This window comes from Cucurbita pepo, chromosome 1, assembly GCF_057944985.1.
Source record: "Cucurbita pepo subsp. pepo isolate OVF chromosome 1, ASM5794498v1, whole genome shotgun sequence".
Classification (NCBI taxonomy): Eukaryota; Viridiplantae; Streptophyta; class Magnoliopsida; order Cucurbitales; family Cucurbitaceae; genus Cucurbita; species Cucurbita pepo.
The window spans coordinates 8,380,494-8,402,473 of record NC_141798.1 but is presented as its reverse complement, the minus strand read 5'-3'; the positions used below and the strand labels follow the sequence as shown (position 1 = coordinate 8,402,473).

General features: G+C 37.2%; 6 protein-coding genes across 8 annotated transcripts; 4 read left to right on the top strand and 2 right to left on the bottom strand.

The window, feature by feature from the left end:
- The first annotated feature begins 76 nt into the window (after positions 1 to 76).
- On the top strand, positions 77 to 3,007 carry LOC111803292 (transcription factor bHLH90). 2 transcript variants are annotated; one of them, XM_023687631.2, is made up of 9 exons: positions 77 to 364; positions 531 to 700; positions 795 to 974; positions 1,075 to 1,156; positions 1,236 to 1,304; positions 1,402 to 1,962; positions 2,050 to 2,277; positions 2,400 to 2,576; positions 2,709 to 3,007. In XM_023687631.2, the coding sequence occupies exons 2-9, from the start codon at positions 600 to 602 to the stop codon at positions 2,790 to 2,792; spliced, it is 1,482 nt and encodes a 493-aa protein (XP_023543399.1). In that variant the 5' UTR covers positions 77 to 364; positions 531 to 599; the 3' UTR covers positions 2,793 to 3,007. The 2 variants fall into 2 exon arrangements, with proteins under 2 accessions (XP_023543399.1, XP_086979935.1); XM_087123809.1 differs by having other exon boundaries at positions 77 to 700.
- A 59-nt stretch (positions 3,008 to 3,066) lies between these two features.
- Positions 3,067 to 7,324, bottom strand: LOC111803284 (proline-rich receptor-like protein kinase PERK13). The gene is made up of 8 exons (XM_023687618.2): positions 5,359 to 7,324; positions 4,792 to 5,259; positions 4,616 to 4,702; positions 4,434 to 4,504; positions 4,265 to 4,341; positions 4,025 to 4,172; positions 3,709 to 3,870; positions 3,067 to 3,616 (listed from the first exon to the last, which is right to left on the bottom strand). The coding sequence occupies exons 1-8, from the start codon at positions 6,668 to 6,670 to the stop codon at positions 3,314 to 3,316; spliced, it is 2,628 nt and encodes an 875-aa protein (XP_023543386.2). The 5' UTR covers positions 6,671 to 7,324; the 3' UTR covers positions 3,067 to 3,313.
- Positions 7,325 to 9,494: 2,170 nt separating this feature from the next.
- Positions 9,495 to 10,049, top strand: LOC111809342 (uncharacterized). Its single transcript, XM_023695789.2, has one exon. It carries the CDS (start codon positions 9,495 to 9,497, stop codon positions 10,047 to 10,049), a length of 555 nt encoding a protein of 184 aa, XP_023551557.2.
- A 260-nt stretch (positions 10,050 to 10,309) lies between these two features.
- LOC111803266 (carbonic anhydrase 2) lies at positions 10,310 to 15,491 on the top strand. Of its 2 annotated transcripts, none has more exons than XM_023687599.2 (9): positions 10,310 to 10,491; positions 12,503 to 12,561; positions 12,670 to 12,816; positions 12,910 to 12,958; positions 13,130 to 13,246; positions 13,402 to 13,455; positions 13,572 to 13,657; positions 14,837 to 14,942; positions 15,019 to 15,491. In XM_023687599.2, the coding sequence occupies exons 1-9, from the start codon at positions 10,441 to 10,443 to the stop codon at positions 15,181 to 15,183; spliced, it is 834 nt and encodes a 277-aa protein (XP_023543367.2). In that variant the 5' UTR covers positions 10,310 to 10,440; the 3' UTR covers positions 15,184 to 15,491. The 2 variants fall into 2 exon arrangements, with proteins under 2 accessions (XP_023543367.2, XP_023543374.2); XM_023687606.2 differs by lacking the exon at positions 10,310 to 10,491 and adding an exon at positions 12,251 to 12,398.
- On the bottom strand, positions 15,467 to 18,123 carry AOR (Oxidoreductase, zinc-binding dehydrogenase family protein). Its single transcript, XM_023687589.2, has 4 exons — positions 17,620 to 18,123; positions 16,216 to 16,539; positions 15,953 to 16,112; positions 15,467 to 15,879 (listed from the first exon to the last, which is right to left on the bottom strand). Exons 1-4 carry the CDS (start codon positions 18,034 to 18,036, stop codon positions 15,614 to 15,616), a joined length of 1,167 nt encoding a protein of 388 aa, XP_023543357.2. The 5' UTR covers positions 18,037 to 18,123; the 3' UTR covers positions 15,467 to 15,613.
- Positions 18,124 to 18,630: 507 nt separating this feature from the next.
- Positions 18,631 to 21,968, top strand: LOC111806849 (uncharacterized). Its single transcript, XM_023692352.2, has 2 exons — positions 18,631 to 20,773; positions 21,723 to 21,968. Exons 1-2 carry the CDS (start codon positions 19,035 to 19,037, stop codon positions 21,727 to 21,729), a joined length of 1,746 nt encoding a protein of 581 aa, XP_023548120.2. The 5' UTR covers positions 18,631 to 19,034; the 3' UTR covers positions 21,730 to 21,968.
- The last annotated feature ends 12 nt before the right edge of the window (positions 21,969 to 21,980 follow it).

The window sequence follows — 21,980 nt, the reverse complement described above, 5'->3', positions numbered from 1 at the left end:
GACAGTTTAAAAGTTTTACGGTTGGAAAGGGTAGTGGTTAATAATTGTCCTTTTGTTTTACACAAACATATGATTGAGCTTCTCTGCAACTCTGCTGCAACTCTGCTGCAACTGCACAAACACAGAGTGGGTACGTACTCTTTCAAAATCAACACTACCAAGAACAACAACAAGAAGAACAAAATGGGCAGGATCGTCGCCACACCATTGTACGGTCCACTCCAATCCACTCTATTCCTTTTCCATTTTCAGAAGCCTTCCCTCAACCCCTATGCGCCCTTAAATCGAATATCATTCTCTTTCTACTCAACTGCACCACCAGCAGCAGCAGCAGCAGCAGCAGCGGCAGCAGTTATGGTTATGGGTACCTTTCATTTCAACCATTCGATTCCATGGTTTTCTGTTTCTCTTCTCACTGCTCAGTCAAAACTCTCTCTCTCTCTCTCTCTTTCTCTTTCTTCTTAAAGCAGAATCAGATTTCTGTTTCCGAAAACTGACTCTGATTTTCCCCTTTCCGAATCAAATGTTAGTTAGTTACCCTTCTCCTCCTGTACTTCATCAACGTATACACTCACTTCAGTTGAGGAGAACCAGAGATTATGAGAGGCTTTGAGGGAGCTCTGGAGTGTCTTAGGGCTCTTGTGGAGACCAAAGTTTGGGATTATTGCATTGTTTGGAGATCGAGGGATGATTCTTCCAGGTATATATATCTATATATTTGATTACACTCTTCTCTGGTTTGATCGAAAATGGTGTGTTTTAGTTTTACTGGACGGCTGGGCTGCTGTTTGTAGGTTCATTGATTGGGTAGGTTGCTGCTGTAGCGGTGGAAGTTTCGACGACGGTGGGAAAAGGGAAGCCGGTGAGACAATCCCAGCTACCCTTTGTAAGGACACTCGATTTCGACATTTTAGGAGAACAAATGCTTGCCAAGCACTTGCTCAGTTCCCTTCTACTATATCATTGAACTCTGGGTAGCTACTTAGAACTTAGAACTGTTCGTTAATCTTCTAGACTAAGATGATTATGGAAGAACTGCTGGGAAAATTTCTTCAAATTCGTGTTTTATCGCAGGGTTCATGGAGATGTTTTGATTTCGAACCAACCCATGTGGCTTACGAGTGCTGAAGTTTCTTCTACTTCAAGCTTTTCACATGTGGGTTTCTTGTTTTTCTTCCTCTTTGGGGGCTGGTTGGTTTTGACTAACTTCTGTGCAATGCCATCTTATTTGGCAGGAGTTGACTGGAACTCGTGTTCTAATACCAATTTCTGCTGGCATTGTGGAGCTTTTTGCGACAAAACATGTAAGAACTAAGAGCTATGAACTACGAGTAAGAACATGGACTATATTTGTGCTACCAAAACAACTTCTCTTCACATTTTGGGTGCAATCTCTTTCAGATGCCGAGAGACAGAGAGGTTATAGACTTTGTAATGGCTCACTGTAATATCTCTATGGAGCAAGAATTTGATACAGAGAGTGAATTGGATGGTGACCTCAATGAGAAAAGACTTGATTCATGTACCAAGTACTATTCAGTAGACTGGCCTGATCCTCAGCCCTTGCTTGATTTCAAGTCCAAGTTAGAAATTCTTCCTTCCGTGTCCCAGTCCAACTCCTTTCCTAGCTGTGAAGGATCATCCAGTGGCTCAAAGCCTTCCAATGAGCATCACTACTTTGATTCCTATTCAAGTTTGGTTTCACGTGGGTTCTTCAACCAACCAATTCACAGGTCCTTTGAATCCAAGAGGCCAACGCCCCAGGAAGATTTGCTTGAACAACAAAGAGATGTGGTTTCGGATTATTCAAAGTTCTTGCAGAAAGATGAAGCCAAAACTGGAGGAGGGAGACAAGGAAAGGAAATTTACAAATCCAAAAATCTTATCACAGAGAGGAGAAGAAGAAACAAGATTAGGGATCGTCTCTACGCGTTACGTGCCTTAGTCCCTAATATATCCAAGGTTCAACCAAACTATCAAATACCATATGGTGAATTTGTTTAGATTATGTTTATTAATCTTCTGTCTTTGATATGATGATACCCATAGATGGATAGAGCATCAATCATTGTGGATGCTATCAACTACATCAGAGAGTTGGAAGAGAATGTGAAAAACCTCCAGAATGAACTTGTTCAATTGGAGCACAAAGACTGTCAAAAGAACAGACACTTGAAGATTTCTCCATCAGAGAAGAACAAAGATGACACAATATATTGGCCTCTTGTTCAGAACGATCAACCAATGTTTATCCTTGGTGAGGAGAAGCCTATGGAGGTAGAGTTTCAAAGTTTGACCTCATCTTTACAGCTCCTTGCCAAATAACCCTTCCAATCAAACATTAAGGGGAAAGAGTGCTTACTAATGCTGAATCGTATGCCCTATTAAAATGTTTTTAGGTGGAAGTGGAAGTGATGCAAATTAATGAAAGAGATTTCTTAATCAAGCTATTCTGCAAGCAGACACAAGGTGGTGTGGTGAGCTCGATAGAGGCTATGGATTCATTGGGGTTGCAGGTTGTTGATGTCAATATTACCACCTTTGGGGGTATGGTCCTAAACATTTTCCATGTTGAGGTAAGACTCTTTTGAGTTTATATACCTATTATGAGCTTATACTTCAGATTACCAGTCTAAAAGTTTGTAAAGCCCTCCTTAAATTCTAGGTAAAGGAACTTTCTACTGACTGTTCTTCTATTGCATATATAGGCGAATGAAAATGACATTCAGCCTAAGAGACTGAGGGACTCACTAATCAAGCTAACTAGCAGAGAAATGAGACAATTAAAATAGGCTGTACAAAGGGAAAGTGTTTATTACCCGGGCTCGACGTAAACATCTTAGAAAGTGCAACGGATTATCCAAACGTCGGTTTGTGTAATCGCCTGCACCAGTTACATTAATCAGCTTGAGCTAGGGAACTTGTTATTTCATCAAAATGAGCCAAGTAAGTAACTTTTTTTCTTCGTTCTGCTAACTTCTTCTTTCCCTGCTGGTTATTACTCCAACTGGGGGAAATATAATACACAAACTATGAATGTATAATATAATGGGTAGACATATGGTGTTTAAATGCAATAAATAGAAGACCAGAGCATAACCAGAAGTAGAATATCACTGGTCAACCAATTATATTATATGGTGTTTACTAGTTGGGGCTCAATTGTAAAATTCCAAATCACTATTCCACACCTCGTTAGTCTAGAAGGATGTATAAGTTTATGATGAAAAAAGAGAAAACTAAGTCAAAATGGTGGGGAAAAGAAAGAAGAAAGAAGCTTTGCACGTTATTTACGTCTTGTTTCAGCATCATATTAGAATTGTCGACCGCTAGGGTGACTTTGTGGTGCGCCAGTTCGTCCGTGAAAAGCTCGAGTTTCTGATTCACCGCTTGAGTTGTTTTCGAATCTCCATGATTCCCCACTTGCATTCATTTCTCTGGAACTGTATTCGCTACTGTAAATGTCGAAGTCGGAGCTGTCTCCACCAAGCGCCATTCTCCTGAATTTAGAGATGTCTTGACTGTATTGTCCAGAATCATAGATGGTGCTCTGGCCATATTTGACACCATTGGAGAGGTCAGACATGTCTGTTTCAATATCTAGTGATCTCACCACCTGTTGACCAAAGTAGTATTAGAAGAGAACTACAATTTAAGAACAAGCTTGTTGACGAAATGAAACAGAGTTTTCAATGGAATTAAGTTAACCTGAACCATGCGAGGCCTTTTGGGAGCCGAATGACGAACGCAGGCAGCTGCTGCTTCGATCATTCTGAACATTTCACTTTCCACATACTGTTTTCCAAGGCGTGGATCTATCAATCCGTCAAAAACCCCAGTTTCAAGGGTGTGAAGGAGGTGTGGACGAGCCTGCAACAAACATAGAATATTACTGAATCCCTTCAAGTGCATCTCAAAGAAGATGAAGGCAGATCTTCAACATATAGCATGGCAGAAAGCTTAACGATGAGTAAAAAAGAAAATGGAGGAGAATTTTGAAATGTTTGTTCATTTACTGTCATACCCATTCAACCAAACTCTCATCCCCCAAAGGCTGAGTGGGATCAACAGGCTTACGACCAGTAATAAGCTCAAGAAGCACAACCCCAAACGAGAACACATCTGATCTGTCTGTCAATTTCCCACTTGATGCGTACTCAGGCGCCATGTATCTGCAAGCCATTGAAATACAAACGATAAATTATTAGGAAACACACGGCTCCAAGAATTGTCATCCGATGAGAATATGTCTGAGTTAACCCACCCAAATGTCCCCATGACACGAGTCGAAACGTGGGTGTTTGTATCGTTTGTCAGTTTTGCAAGTCCAAAGTCTGCAACCTGTGTTCGAAGTTGTCCATCGAAATCGGAATCCGAGACTGTAGAAACAAGAAGCAATCGAAATTATAAGAAAAGAATTACTCTGGACGTACCTGTGCGTCAAAAGCATCATCCAGCAAAATGTTGGCTGACTTGATGTCTCTGTGAATAATTCTGGGATGGCCTATGAAAAGAGCAGTAAAAGGAGATGGGGAGTTAACAGAGTATGTGGTCTCAGTAACATTGGAACAGTTCAATTCAGTAAAGCCTTTTGAATTTAGAGATATGTACTCACAATCTTCATGAAGATATGCCAAACCCTTTGCAGCTCCTAAAGCGATTTTGAGTCTTTTGGACCAATCCAACACGGGTACTCCATTACCTGCCAGGAGAAATCAAATATTTTAAACATCAACACCAGGTGGGGCTATTTTGAAGTGATGGTGGAGCTTAAGGATAGGTTCCACATACCGCCATGGAGATGATGCTCAAGAGTCTTATTGGGAACAAAATCATAGATGAGCAATCTATGATTCTCAGAGACGCAGTAGCCCACTAAAGACACCAAATGCCGATGATGAACACGACTGATAATCTCAACTTCCGCCTTGAATTCCCTCTCCCCCTGTCCACTTCCTGCCTTGAGTTGCTTCACAGCCACTGACCTCCCTGCCGGAAGCCATCCCTGGTAAACACATCCAAACCCACCTTCTCCAAGAATGTTTTGACGCGAAAATCCAGACGTAATCTCCATCAATTCCTCATAGCTAAAGACGAACTTAGCACTGTTTATCACACCTGAGTCTGCTCCACTGCCACTGGATCCTGTTCCTTTTTGACTCCCAAAGCTATTTCCAACCGGAGTATGTGGGACCTGAGTGTAGAAGCCTTCAGCAGAGCCAGAGTTGCCCATATGTTGATGTGGATAGTAATTTCCATCTAACATGTAAGAAAATTAACATCATCTAAATCAGAACCATAATTTGTAAATTGAAGAACTGGAAGCTACTTTCGAATAATTCCAAATTTCTTTGATACCCGATTTAGCACCGTAGTTATTAGGAGGCGTGTAGGGGCCCCCATACATGTTTCCCTGTCTTTTCTTCTTCCTTAGTAACACAAAAATCACAGCAACCAAAGCGATTACGAAAACTCCAATGACTGCAGCGCCTACTGCAATATCAGTGTGACTACTTGAAACAGACGATGGTGCATTGGACTGCCCCAATGTTGATTTCACGGGCGTTGAGTCGATAGAAGGAGGTGAGTTGTTTGGAGCCCGAGCGGATGTGACTATGGGAGGTGAAGGAATGTTATCCTCTGGTGCGGGAGAAATTGTTTCTGGAGGTCGACTCCGAGTTCGTTCCCCCTTCGCCGAGTTTGCACCTGGTGAAGGAATCACGTCCGGACTTTCTGGTGAAGGAAGAGGATCCGTCGATTCAGATGGCGGAGGCTCCTTGGCTTTTTTAGAACCCCGATCGGTGCTTTCATTCGCCACATCAGGGGAATCATTCTCAGATATTGGAGAAGGTGGACTTCCTCGATGTTCCGAAGATTTTTTCTTGGTCGGAACAGGGGCAGGTGGAGGATCGACGACGATAACGTCATCCGACTGTTCTGGAGGCAGTTGTGGAGGCGGTGGTGAAGGCAATGGTGAAGGTGGTGGTGGTGGATGAGGCGGCGGTGGAGGAGGCTGGGGAGACGGCGGTGGTGATGCAGAAACTTTAGGCGGTGGCGGACTCTCGTCGAATGCAATTAAATTGGAAGCGATAGTAGGGGCCAGCGATGTCCTTTCAGGTTCCGGAGAAGCTGACGGTGAGGAAGATGGTGAACCTTCGTGGTCGGCAGGTGGAGCTTCAATTGACGATGACACAAACGACGGGTCAGGAGCATCGGCTTCATTAAGTGGGAACGTTGTAAAGTCATTTGATTGCGGCGGCGGAGAATAAGAAGAAGAATCCGGAGCTTCAGCCGGCAAACTTGAATTTGAAACAAAATCCGATGTAGGAGAAGAAGTATCGTTTGAAGTATCGTTTGAAGTATCGTTTGAAGTATCGTTTGAAGTATCGTTTGAAGTATCCTTTGAAGTATCCTTTGAAGTATCGTTTGAAGTTTCGTTTGAAGTATCGTTTGAAGTATCCTTTGAAGTATCCTTTGAAGTATCGTTTGAAGTTTCGTTTGAAGTATCGTTTGAAGTATCCTTTGAAGTATCCTTTGAAGTATCGTTTGAAGTTTCGTTTGAAGTATCCTTTGAAGTATCCTTTGAAGTATCGTTTGAAGTATCCTTTGAAGTATCCTTTGAAGTATCGCTTGAAGTATCGTTTGAAGTATTGTTTGAAGAAGGCGGCATTATTTATCTTCCGTCGCAATCCTCCTCGTCTTCCTCTTCCTCTTTCTCTTCCTCTTCCTCCTGCAATGCTCTGCTATTTTCTAGGGTTCTATTATACGAGTTTCAAATTGAAATTGAAATTCAAATTCAAATTCAAATTTCAAAACCAGTCGGCCAGATTCTTCATCCCGCTGGAACTCTTTCCCCTATCTCGTTTCCTATAAACCGCTCTTCTGTTCTCGGCATCTCTTGGTTGGATGAAGAAAACAAGAAGGTTGTTTCGAGATTCCAGCAATGGCGGAAACGAAAACGATAGGACAATTGAAAAGAAAACAAGAGGGATTGAGAAAAGGAATGAGCAGAACCTGGGGAGGAACAGAACACTTTTCCCAACTCTTGGAGAAACAATCAGAACCTGAAAGGCGCCATGTGAACCGTCAATTGAGCTCCAAAATTTCTGCGGATCAAAATTTTCGGGGTTTTTTGGGTTATAACAGAGAGGAAATTTGGATAATTATGGGAGACGGTTACAATCGGACGGTGTTCGTGTGTGATTGAGTTGTCGAAGTTGAAGAGTGAGAAATGGCGCCGTGGTTTAATTCCTTGCAATTCGGTTTACCGCCAAATTTAAAATAGCCTTCGCCGCTTCTCCTTCACAGCGCCGTCCACCGTCCCACCCCACAATTTTGTTTTTACAATTTTTTTTTCTTTTTACTAAATTAATAAAAAAAAAAAAGTTTTAACAATATTTAAAACTCCCCTAAAATAACTTTATAAAATCTATTAATTTTTTTTTTCTTTTTTTATTAATCAAATTTCACATCAAGTTGGAGTATTATTCTTTTTTATGATAAAAGTCCCACATCCGCTAATTCAGGGAATGATCATTGGTTTATAATTTTGGGAAGCTCGAAATAAAGTCATGAAAGCTTATACTCAAAGTGGACAATATCATACCATTTGTGAGAGTCGTTCGTTTAACATTATTATATAGATTTTTTTAAAATAACTTTAAAAAAAATTTTCTTTTTGGAGTATTATTTTTTTTTATGATAAAAGTCCAGCTAATTTAGGGAATGATCATTTTGAGAAGCTCAAAATAAAGTCATGAGAGCTTATACTTAGGACAATATCATACCATTTGTGAGAGTCATTCGTTTAACATTATTATATAGATTTTTTTTTCCGGAAGTTTTTATTTAATTAATTAATTATTACTTATAGTTTTATACATAATAATATTTAAAACTCCCCTAAAATAACTTTAAAATCTATTAATTTTAAATTAAATTTTACTTTTTTTATTAATCAAATTTCACAAGTTGGAGTATTATTTATTTAATTAATTATTACTTAGGTTACTGTGTTAATTGGCAATGTTTATTATTATTTAAGCAAGGTCTTAAAACATAAACATATAAAGAGTTATGTAATATATTTATAAATTATCGAAATAAATAATTATAGCTATCAGCTGAATCTTAATTATTGTTTAATTAATTTATGAACACATTTAAAAATATAACATTTATATAATTATATTTTACAATATCATATAATTTATACATATTCTAAGTTTATAACATAAATTATTATATTTATATTGGCTTTTTTTTTTCTAATGTAATTCTGCATTTTATAATTTTAAATGCAAGTGAAAACATTTATAAACAAAAGAAAACATGAGACAAAATTCATTGTTTCGAGTGAATAGAACACAATTTAGAGATAATTAGTGAAATCGAATCGAAGCAAAAAAATTTATACTAAAACTTTTAAAACCATGAATGGAAATTAAAACTTATCTAAAACTATGAAAACGAAATCTCTCAGTTAACCATTTAGTTTTTTAATTTTTGTTCTATAAATTGTGTTTATTTTTCGGGGTGTTTTTAAGTCAATATTTGAATTTTTAATCAAATTTCATGACAAAAATAAAAAATTAATTTTTTTTTGTAAATTTTAAAAAATACGTTGAATTTTTGAAAAGTCGAATAAAAAGTAAAATAAAATATTGAAGTATTGATATATTTTCTAATTAAAAAAATTCTTTTCCGACAAGTATTCCAGCCAGGCAGCATTTTGTTCCGACACGTCGATATCAAACATGGACAATTCAAAGGGCGGTAACTTTGTGCAATTGGTCAAAACGGAGAGGCAGTCAAAAATAGTGGGAAATAAAACGACGACGTTTTCCTTTGTGGAGTTTGAGTTTCTTGAAATATTAAGCAAACTCCATTAGCAGTTAATTAAGAGGGTTTAGTATTTTTAATTTTGTAGTCTAAAACAGGATTAACAACATTTAATTAAAAATTCAAAAATTTCCACCCTTGGAGGGCTCTACTAAGTCCATCTCTAATGGTCAATAACATCAATCAAACCTAATACATAGTTTGGTGTATTCTCAATAAAAAATTCAATCCAAGTTCGGTGGCTCAAACCCACAGTACATATTGGACCCGTTACATATAGGTGTCAGCTTCACGATTTTTGAATGGTTTCACATCCTTACAAAAAATGTTTCATTCACTTCTACAACCTATATAGGATCTCATACGGGTAATCTGAGTTTTCAAGTCATATGAACACCTTGTACCCTGGTGTCTGTTCAATATTCAATCAAATTTCTCCTCTAATAATAAGAATGATACGGTAATTTTTTTAATACAAATAATATCTCTTTAATACAAATATTGATTTAATACCTTACAATTACGCGGCTTCGCCTCCTTTCCTCGTCTTCCCCGTCCATTCCACCTGCGATTATCCACTATTTAATCGCAATCCCCATTCCCATGTTCAAATCCCCCATTAATTAATTACTTCCAAAAATCGGAAAAGATCGATGGCAGAAGCCGAGGAATTTAGCCCAAAACCGCGATTACAAGAAGATACTATCGACGATTTTTCTTTTGTCTGTCTAAATCCAGATGCCTTCGATAACGGCCAGATCCGCCCCGTATTTCCCATCTTTGATCAACGGATCTTAGCCGACGGCGGTTTCCAGGTAAAAGAGGAAACGACGCCGGTTCGACCCCAGTTAAAGTTAAAGAAGCAATTGATGGAAGAGAACTACATTAGTTCGACAGAGGATCGGACTAAAGCTTCAACGACGGCGGCGCCGGAGCTGCGGAAGAAGAGCTATTCAACGGGGTTCTCGAAACTGTGGCGGTTCGGAGACAAGATTCCCCGGAGCAACAGCGACGGGAAGGAAACGTTTCTGTTTCTGAGAAGTGGTTCGTCGACGGAAAAGGGAGAAAAAAGGGGAAAAGGGGAAACGGCGTCGTATTATCACGAACGGCATTACGCGAGAAACAGAACGGAAAGTGAAATGAATAAACGGAAATCGTATCTGCCGTACAGAAGCAGTATAATGGGCCTTTTGAGCAGAAATTTTTAGCCCTCTGTTAAATCATATTTATTTGTTTATTTATTCATATATATATATATATATATCCTATTACAAAAATTAATTAATTTTAACATAATATTACTTAATGTCTCATGTCTAGTACAATATTAAAAATTAATAAACAACCATTTTTTTTTTTCAAACTAAATTAAAAAAAAAAAAAAAAAAAAAAAAAAAGGGAATGTTTGGTGGAGGATAAGAGTTAGGAAGGGAAGGATGGGTAATCCAAATTGTAATTCAGACCTCATCCATCGCTTTCCTTTGCCAATCTCCCAATCTCCCAATCTTCCTCTTCATCTTCTCCTTCTCCTTTCCTTGTCCGCCATTTCCACCACCTTTCTTCCACCAACCAGGCAACCACAACCGCCTCATTGCAGTAATGGCCCCCAGCTTTAAGACTTGCATGCTCTGCTGCTCCTCCAAGGTTACGGTACGCATTACTCTCCATACTTTTAAATTAGTATAATATTAATGGGGGTTGAGTTATTATACATTTTAGAGTATATAAAAACTATATTGTTACTTGCTAAAGTTTTATTCTATATTCTAAAGAAATTAATGTAATTATTTTATGTGTTTACATTTTTCAAATTATTCCTTTTTTAATTTTATTTTTAGTACTAAATTTATGAGAGTATTATGCTATTTAAGTAGGTTTAATAAATGATTTGGAAAAAAAAAAAACCGTAATTTTGTTATTATTCTTTTCAAGAAAAAAGAAAATTTAATTCCTATTCTCATTTATAATTTTTTTTACAAAAATCTAATATATATCATCTCGTTTTTTAAAAATTAAAATCTAATATTAACTTTAAACTTGATAATCTACGCGTAATTATATTTATAAAATATTCGGTTTTATATAGGAAGAAATCTGACCCCTGTCCTTCTCCATTTTCCGTCCCCAACTTCATTTATCAAATTGAAAAAATATTTCTACTTCTCACCCATTTTTCATCTAAAACTGCTTTTTTACTGTCCACGGTAGTTGATATCTTGTTTTTAGTTAAGTATAGATTAATAGTAATTTAAAAAATATTTGGTATATTTTTTTTAATAAATAAATAAATAAATAAATTTAATTAAGAGGCGTTTTTACCATTCTTTGAATTGAATAATGAATGGTTGTTTTGGTCGAAATAATAATAATAATAAAAAAAAAAAAGAAACGGAAAATTGACCATTTAAATATATTAAAGATTAAATGATAAATAATTGAAATATGTTGTAACTGAAAAGTTCAAAGCTTTAAACCACCCGAATAAAAAAAAAAATCTATGAATAGAATTAGAGTAATAATAATAATAATAATTATTTTCTATTTTTAGTTTGATTCTAATAGTGGAAAGGAACCATCTATATTTAAAATAAAAATTAATATATTTCACCTCTAAACTCGCTTCAAATTGACTAATTAAAAATTAAAAATTAAAAATTAAAAATTAAAAATATCATCATGTGCTCCATATAATATAACTTTATTTCTAATTTAAATTAAAAAAAAAAGTCATAACCAATTAGACTAAAATGGTAATTTGGCATTTCTTTAATTCGAATAAAATAAGAATAAATATTAAAATTGTTGTATTATAATAAATTTATACGGTCCAATTCTTTTTATTCTCTTTATTAATGGTCTTCTCTCCCTTCCAATACCGTGACCTTTGAAGAAAACTAGAGCTATGTTTGAGAAATTCCAAAATGGCCCCCAATCTTTGACAATTTTATGAATTTATATAATAAAAACAAAACTTTTTAATTAAAAAATATATTTAAATGTATAATTGGTAAGGTATTATCGTATATTTTATTTTATTAATGACAACGTTTTACAATGTGACCACGTGTCAATCATCCAACGGGTATATTAGTTGACTCGTCAATCAAGGCCACGCGTATTGACGCCATCGAAGTTGACTCTCCACCACCACTTTCTTTTTCTTCCCTACAATCCTCAAATTCTAATCGGAAATCACAGCCGTTGATTCATTCTATATCGCAATCACAGCCGTTAAAATCATGATAATTTTAGAAATTATAATTTCTGTTTTTTTTTTTAATTTATAATTATTATAGTTTGGAAGAAGCCAAAAGAAGGTGACTTGAAAATTAAAAAAGTAGGAGACTTTTTCCAACGTCATTTTCCCATTATCTAAAAAAAAAAAAAAAAAAAAAAAAAAAAAATAGCAATTGGGTAATTAATTTCTTTTTATTCATCACCACTTCCATTATATATATTGATCTTTCTTCAACAGCTTCGTATAGCTTTTGCTTCTTCTTTAATCTCCCTTCCCAACAACATTAACGATCCCCAGATTTTCCCACACAATTTCAAAGGTTCTTTTTAATTTTTGGATATTTGGAATTTTTTTTTTAATTTTAATTTTAAGAAATGATCATCTGGATCCACCGACGCCGTTTTTATTAATTTTTATGAACAGGAAGACATGGCGGAAGAATCGTACGAGGAAGCGATTGCCGGACTGACAAAGCTTCTCAGGTAACGGATCCATCTCCAATTCCGTTTGTTTTCTGTTTTTTGTTTTTTCCGCCGCCGCTAATTCAGGACCGACCCGAATTCATTTCCGTTTTATATGTCGTGGTGTAGTGAGAAAGCCAATCTTCAGGAGGCCGCCGCCGTAAGGATCCGGCAAATAACAGCCGAGTTGGCCGGGTCCACCGCCGAGTCTGATGGGTTCGACGCTGTGGATAGGATCAAAACCGGGTTCACCCATTTCAAGAAATCCAAATTCGAGTACGTTTTTTTTTTTTTTAATGGAATTTTACATTAAATAATAAATAATAAATAATAATAACGGGGGTTGTTGTTGTTGTTTTGGTTTCCCAGGACGAATCCTGATCTGTTTGGTCAACTAGCGAAAGGGCAGAGCCCGAAGGTAAGGATTTGTAATTTCAGAAAGAATCTGGGGGATAAATGTAAATAATAATTTCTTGAGGGGCTATGATAAGGGCACCGCCGCAATTATTGTGCGGGGTTAGATAAGGTGTTGAATGAAAAGCCAAAAAAGAAAAGCAGCCACTAAGAGAGATCCACGTGTAAATTGCAGTTTTTGGTATTTGCGTGTTCGGATTCCCGAGTTTGCCCTTCGCACATACTGAATTTCCAACCTGGGGAGGCCTTTGTGGTCCGAAACATCGCCAGCATGGTCCCACCATTTGACACGGTTTGCCATCTCACTCTCCATTTATTTCCTTTAAACATTTTAAATATATTATTATTTTTTTCGCCCTCGTTCTTATCCAATTATTATTATTATTATTATTATTATTATAATTAATTTACAACTTATCATTATTTTTTTTTTTAATTTGGTTGTAGACTAAATATTCTGGGACGGGGGCTGCAATTGAATATGCTATATTGCATCTCAAGGTGGGTAATATATACTTATTATATAATATATGTTAATAAATATTTTAATGATCTCCCATTTTCTTGTATTCTCAATCATGATTTTCATTAAAAGTTACGAATTTAATTAATTTTAGGTGGAGAATATAGTGGTGATTGGACATAGCTGCTGCGGTGGCATTAAGGGCCTCATGTCCATCCCAACCGATGGAACTCTTTCCAGGCAATTTCTCTTTCTTTCTCTCATGTTCTATTCAATAATTTTTTTATATTTATTGATTTAGATCTATGTGATAGTTTTAAAATTTTGTTATATAAAAATTATTATTTCCTACTAGTTTTAGATGATTTAAAAAATACTTTAATAATTTTAAAAAAATGAAATTTAAAAAGTGTCATCAATACCCTTCCATTTACAAAAAAAAAAAAAAAAAGAAAAGAAAAATACCTTTTATTATTAGTTTTTTTCTTTTTTTTGAAATGCCCATAAAATTTCAACATCAGCATTCACTTTTATAAAAAAAAAAAAATTTATCTCTGTGAACACTTCTAGAAATGTTACTTTGAAATTTCAAAGATATTTTTGAAAGTTAAAAATATCTTTTTTAACCAAATTTGAAAATAAAAATTATTAAAACTTTTAAAAGTTTAAAAGGTGTTTAAAAAATAAAGTACTTTTTTTATAATTAGTTTAAAGTTTTGCTTAAAAGTTAGTTTATTTTTGACCCACTTGTAAAAGAACAAATTTTTTTTGACCCACTTGTAAAAGAACATAAATATAAAAAGGGTAGAGATGGGATTAGGATTAAGGTGAGTTCATCCCATGTGATGGTGGGTAAAGTAAGGGGGTAGTTTAGGGATGGCATTTAATGGGAGTGGTGGATGAATCACAGAGGAACTCTCTTTACCAATAAAAGCCCTTTAAGCTTTCCACTCTGGTGGTACCATATTCTTGGAGGAAGCTCTGTCTTTATTTATGTATCTCTAAAGTTGTCAGAAAAGTTGTGATGAAGGGACATTGTTTACAAATTGCTACTCAAAATTCTGCATTTTACTGTTCACTGCTTTATGATAAGTACATCCTTTTGTCTTTACTTTACAGATCACCCTTTTCCCCCTTTCAACTTTGTGGGAATCCCTCCATTTGGATCCCACTTTTCCTTATCTCTCTCTGCCTTGATAAGAGAAGTGAAGTTACCGCTCTTTTCCAAGATCCTACATTCTAAAACCCATTTTTTTTTTACCTCTCTGCTCTCTGTTCCTGCAAAAACTTGCCTCTTTCTAAAGTTTACCATGAAAGAACAAAGAATCTCAGGTTGATTGATTGATTCCAAGAGGAAGATGTGGCTTGGTGGGTGTTTGTTTAAGCAAAAAAGTAACACAGTTCCTTTTTAACTTACAGTGAGTTCATCGAGAACTGGGTGAAAATATGCACTCCTGCCAAAGCTAAGGTCCAATTAGGTTTCACCGACTTGAGCTTTGAAGACAAATGCACAAACTGCGAGAAGGTAAAATAACAAGTCAATTCAAGTAACAAACACAAACCATTCGTTGTATGTAATAACAATCATTGATACCTTGCAGGAAGCTGTGAATGTTTCCCTTGGAAACTTGCTGACATACCCTTTTGTAAGAGAAGCTGTCATCAACAAGCAACTGTTCATAAGGGGTGCTCATTACAACTTTGTCTCTGGAGATTTTGAGCTGTGGAATCTTGACTTTAATATTTCTCCTTCTCTAGTTGTCTGAAAATACCATACAATACCTCCTGGTCGACGACGATAATCAAACTCGGTCGACCAATTATTTTTTAGTTTCTTCTCTTTCAGCAATGTGTCTGTATTCTGCTGCTGTCATAGTATATGAGGCTAAGGAAGCACTTATTTATACTTGCAAGGATGATCTGCGCAACTATCTTCCCCTCCAAAATAAGAGTTTTTTCTTCATTTTCCTTTTGTTTCTCTTTGTCTTGGAAGTGTTTCCTGTAATGGGGATATCCCCATCACTTTTGTAATATTACAGACAATAACCATAATGAAATGGCTTGCTTCATTCTCTTTTAACGGTGCAATAAGATCCTTTTAATGTCAATCCATGCTGAGATACTTCCAATAGTTACAGAGCCCATTTCAGAGTAAAGAAGGGAAAGGTTTCTCAAAGATCCCACAGATTAGTACCCTCATGGGATTGGATGTATGACTACTTTTCCAGTGGCTCGGCTGCTTTCAACATATGAGAAGGCCTCTGCGACCTTAGAGAATGGAAAAGGTCCTTTTGGGTCCACGATCGGCTTCACCTTCCCGTTTTCCAGGAATGGGTTCAGTTTCTTCAGAACAGCTCCATCTGAAGTGACCACAAATCTGAAACCAGGCTCTGTCACAGCGCCTGTCAGCGCCACGACGCTGCCACCTTCTTTCACTACTTTCACCGCCTTATCACACTGCCCTGTCATTTGAGAAACAGTCTAAGAACAACCTAATATCAATGGTTAAATGACTCAAATCCTACAAATCCTCACCAACTGCATCGAAGACTACATCAAATTTTTCGGCCAAATCTTCGATGTTCTCCTTGGTATAATCAATGGCTAAATCCACACCCAAACTTTTCAAGAACTCTAACTTTCCAGTGCTCGAAGTGGCTGCAACTTTTGAAGCTCCAAATACATGTTTTGCTATCTGTAGCAGAAACAAGTCCCAGATTTCCGTTCCATTAAGCAAAACAGCAGAGATAACTTGCGGAGATAGTTAATTATTCATGCGAAAGTGTGAGAAATATAACCTGAATGACTAGGCTTCCAACTCCACCAGCACCGTTGAGAACGAGAATTGATTTGCCAGCAGAAAAGTTGGTTCTTACCAGACCTTCGTAGGCTGTTTCAATAGCCAGAGGCAACCCAGCGGCCTGAACAAAATCAATATTCTTGGGTTTTAAGGCTAATAATTTTTCCTCTACAGCAGTGTACTCTGCAAGAGAACCGAACTGTCTGGGGCCATCGAGGGCTTTCTCGTTGATGTTGCCATATACTTCGTCCCCTTCTTTTAGCTCCTTTACCTGACTTCCCACCTTCACCACCACACCTGCTACATCATATCCTGGAACTGTCTGCACACAATCCGAAACACCTTCATTCAATCTCATAGCTACAATGACATAAAAGCCGTTTCAAATTGAATTTATCCCATTTTGTTTAGAATTTGCAACCATTTTAATTTAAATTTTTTTAGTTCAACAATCGTGGGAGACGAACAATCAAACTGTCAACTTTTAATATAAATAAACAATAATGTAGCAAGAAACTATAGTTTGAATTAAGGTGCAATGAATTAAATTGATGTAAACTAACAATTTATATCCTTCTGTCCTGTGAATTCCAGGATTCAACATTCCTATGTTAAAAATATATAAGATCTTTACTGTTATTTAAATCTATAATTTGTTTCATTCTATCAGTCTTTATTTGCATACACGAAATAAGCCATTCTAGAAACAGACATGCAAATGATCCACATATTTGATTAAATACCAAAAAAAAAAAAGAAAAAAAAGACTTCCAAATTAACCCACAACTAAAATAGTTTCATTTTGAGAACGATTTTATTTAATAAGACTTGCCAAACTGGAAGAAGCTCATCATAATTTATGGATGAGGATTGTAAAATTTGAAGGCCTATTTTAAAATTCAAAATATTCTTACAATTCCTCTCTCATACATCTAAAAGGGACGCAAATCTATCAGTAGAAAGATAAGTTTTCAAAAATTGTAACTAAGAGAATGATATAAATCATCTCGATTTTGTTTTATGTTTTCGGATTCTCTGAGTTTAGCAAATGTGTTCTTAAAAATTGTTTTCGAATTAAAGATCTGCAAAATAATAGTATCCATATTTTGAATTTTAGCTTTTAAGATGCATGTTTATATTAAAAAGTATAGAAACTTCAACAAATATACTTCAGAATATTCACTCAATTAATTTTTTGTTAAATTAAAATGTATAATATAATATATTATATTATATGAATTGAACGCAGAGAAAGTTCAATGGCTTTTTAAAAAAAACCTAAATTCTATTTCCCAAAGCCACTAATAGTATCACCGGGAACTGGAGGACGGTATTTTCGCAGCGAGCAGGCCGACAACAAAATGTATAAACAAAAACTTAAAGAGTCGGTGAAGAAGGTTACCGGAAGAGGAGAATCCGTGGCCTTGAACTTCCCCTGCCTCCTTTTAGCATCGACAGGGTTAAGCGCCGCCGCAACGACCTTAATCAGAACCTGATCCTCCTTCACTTCAGGCACCGATACACTGCTATCAAATTTCAACACATCGACGCCTCCATACTCACCGTACACCCACGCCTTCATTTCCGAAGGCACCGACGACACTTCGGACGTCCCGGCAGAAGCAGGCGCCGATTGCGAATTGGCGAACACTCTGAGACGAATGCGAGAAGCCGGCGAACTCGCCGTTGCCGGAGCGTACCTAATCGTCTTCCGTTTACTTCCCCAGGAAGTAAGGGAAAATGAAGGCCACAATTTGGAAGAGAGAAACTGGCAAGGAGATTTGAGTTGCGAAAGTGTGGACGCGAGAGTCGCTTCCATATTTTTCTTCAATTCACAATTTCTACAGAGACTCCCTCTACGGCTTATCTCGTTGGCGCTAAATTGCGCCTTTTCTAATTGCCACTGCCAGTGTCCGCACAAACTGGGTATTGTACGTCCCTGTCCCAGCAGTAGAGTGTTCTAGATTCTGGAGCCAAACGGTAACACGTGGCAGCCTGCGTTTCAAGGCCCACATCAATAGTGGGCCGTGGGCCGTGGGCCTCCAAAACCATGTGGGCTTCTAAAGTCGAGGATAAGTCCATAGACTTTGAAGCAGGCCTGGACCCAGTTTGGTCCATTGCCATTACCTCGTTGGATTCTTCATATTTCATAAAATAATATCATAATATAAATACTACAGATTTTGAAATTTATTTATTTTTATTTTAAATTCATAATTTATGATAATTTGATTTTAAGTTAGATAAGGGTTTAAAAAATACATAGTGCTGGATGATGAAAGTCCCGCTAATTTAGGGAATGATCATAAGTTTATAAACAAATAATACTCTCTTTATTGGTATGAGGCATCCTGAGAAAGTATAAAGCAAAGTCACGAGACTTTATGCTCAGAATGGACACCTGAGAGTTTGTCTTCTAAGACATTTGTGAAGATTTCTTTGATTTTCTCTCAAATCTAATTTTGGCATATTGTTTGGGTTCATTTCGATCAGTTTGCCTTGATTTGATCTCATCTTGCAATGCTAAAACCCTAGAGCATGAGGTAAGTGAACATGATCGGGTGGAATCCTCATCTCTTCTTCTGATTCATCTTTTTATTAATCTATTTGTCGGCTAAGGTTCGACCTTTGAATCTCTTCCTTGGCTACAGAAGAGGGGGGAAAAGGTTTGGTTTGGGAAGAATTGTGAGACTGAAATAGGGTTTAAAGAAATAGTACTCTTAGATTTTTGTTGGTTCAGTTCCAGGAAGATTCGGTCTGAGCTGTGGAACGGGAAATCAATTCGGTTTCGAGTCGTACAGAGTGTAAATCAGGTTTATGGATCTTCTCCAGTCGTACACAGATCAAAATAATGAAGACGGAAGCCCCGAGCAGGTTGCGTCTTCACCAGAAGCTTCTCCGCCTAGGCTCCTCCCCGCCAAAACCTCGGCGCCCAAGGTTGATGATACAATGTTAGCCCTCACGGTGGCCAACGCCAACCAGACCCTCTCAAAGCCGATAGACCCAACTCAACATCTCGTTGCCTTCAACCCCACTTACGACCAACTCTGGGCGCCCATTTACGGCCCATCACATCCATATGCCAAGGATGGCATTGCACAGGGCATGCGAAACCACAAGCTAGGCTTCGTGGAGGATGCGTCCATTGAGCCATTTGTCTTCGATGAACAGTACAACACTTTCCATAAGTATGGATATGCTGCTGACCCATCAGCTTCTGCTGGAAACAATTACATTGGGGACATGGAAGCTTTGCAGAAGAATGATGCCATCTCTGTGTATAACATTCCACAGCATGAGCAAAAGAAGCGGAAGATTGAGAAAAAGAAAGAAGTGAGTGAAAATGAGGATGTGGAAGAGGACTTGAATCTGGCTGAAGTAGATAATCCAGCGAGTGATGTGTGGTTGATGAAGAACAGGAAGAGTCCATGGTCTGGGAAGAAGGAAGGTCTGGAAACCGAGCTGACGGAGGAGCAGAAGAAATATGCAGAAGAGTACGCAAAGAAGAAAGGTGAAGAGAAAGGTTCTGAGAAGGGAGAAGTTACAGCGGACAAGAGTACTTTTCATGGTAAAGAGGAAAGGGACTATCAGGGTAGATCTTGGATTGCACCCCCGAAGGATGCCAAGGCCACAAATGATCATTGCTATATTCCGAAAAGATTGGTGCATACATGGAGCGGGCACACAAAGGGTGTATCTGCTATTAGATTCTTCCCTAAACATGGCCATTTGATTCTTTCAGCTGGTATGGATACCAAGGTAAAGATATGGGATGTGTTTAATTCTGGTAAATGTATGAGAACCTACATGGGTCACTCTCAAGCAGTTCGAGATATTTCATTTTGTAATGATGGGTCTAAGTTTTTGACTGCTGGATATGATAAAAAGATTAAGTATTGGGATACAGAAACAGGGCAAGTGATATCAACCTTCTCCACCGGGAAAATTCCTTATGTAGTTAAGCTTAATCCTGATGATGATAAGCAGAATATTTTGCTGGCAGGGATGAGTGATAAGAAAATCGTTCAGTGGGATATGAACACGGGACAGATTACGCAAGAGTACGATCAACATTTAGGAGCGGTGAATACCATTACATTTGTAGACAATAATAGGAGGTTTGTCACGTCAAGCGATGACAAGTCGCTCCGTGTTTGGGAATTTGGAATTCCTGTTGTTATTAAGTATATTAGTGAGCCTCATATGCACTCCATGCCCTCCATTTCTGTACACCCCAATACGAATTGGCTCGCAGCACAGAGTTTAGACAATCAAATTCTTATTTATAGCACCAGGGAGAGATTTCAGCTGAACAAGAAAAAGAGGTTTGCTGGGCACATTGTGGCAGGATATGCTTGTCAGGTTAATTTTTCACCAGATGGGCGTTTTGTTATGTCGGGTGATGGTGAGGGAAAATGCTGGTTTTGGGACTGGAAATCCTGCAAGGTATTCAGAACTCTCAAGTGTCACGAAGGTGTATGCATTGGGTGTGAGTGGCATCCATTGGAGCAAAGTAAAGTAGCAACGTGCGGCTGGGATGGACTGATAAAGTATTGGTTAGTAAATCTCTTTACCTTGGTGTTTTACTTTTTGAAAGTTCTCAACTTTTAATAGGCTATGCTAATTCATGTTTACCCTCCAGCATGATACATTTTTTTAGATAGTTCTGTAGTGAGGGTCGAATACTTGTTAAATTCGGGTTTCTGCTGACCTATGATGTCTTGATAACTCTTTGTATGAGATTTTTCGAGTTTCTTGACCTTTAGTATTTGAATGCAACTTTAGCTGTCATAGGACTTCATTTCTGGTCATTTCTGTTGTTTTTATGAGCTACCTTAGCTGTCATAGGACTTCATTTGAATTAAGCTTTGGAAGGTTTCAATGGTAGCTTTTCTGTTCGTAAATCCATTGCTCCACATTTATTGATGATCTCATATTGATGATCTCGTAAATCCATTGCAAAGGTGGAAGCCTAATGATGGTTCTTCCTTTTGTGGTAATGACCAAATCTCAGATATAATCAACCTAATGGTTTTGCCAATATCTTTTAGATGGTCATCACCATTGTGTTCTTGCCAATTTTTATGCTTTAGCCTATTTCCTTTCTTTCCGACACCTCCTGCCCTTTTGGACTATGTGTTTCTGGATTTTGTTCATTCTGCTAAAATTCGATTCCATGGCACTAAAATTTGTTCTATTATTTCACATTTGTTGGACACTAGCTGGATGGTTTTCTTAGTCAATTTAAGTTGCCAGCCATTGCTATTCATAATCTATTTGTAATGTTTAAACCTGTGTGCACTGTTGTCATGTGGTATTGAGATTGAGATTGGTATTCGGTTCTCATTGTTATGTCGATGACGAACAATCCGACTCATGATTGAATGAGATTTTCGGCTAAAAGTTCACCTTATGGGAATGGAATAGTTGTGGAATCATTTTTCTTTTCTACTCTTGCTGTTCTTTTTATTACAGAAGATCAATATATATATTTTTGGAGTGCAGGGACTAGAGTTGAGCATTTTGGTGTATCAGCGCTGGGATCGACCTCAGAAGCCTCGTACCTGGGAGGTTTGGTGGCCTCGACTTCGTGCACGAAATCTCTGGGTGAAAATTTGCCTTTAAAAAATGAATGTATCTTAACTTCAATCTTTTGTTAGATCATCTTAGTTTAGTTATCCCAATGTCATCATTGTACTGTTGGTTCTTACATTTTTGTATACTGAATCAATACAAAATTCCTTCTTTCTACTTTGTTGTGTA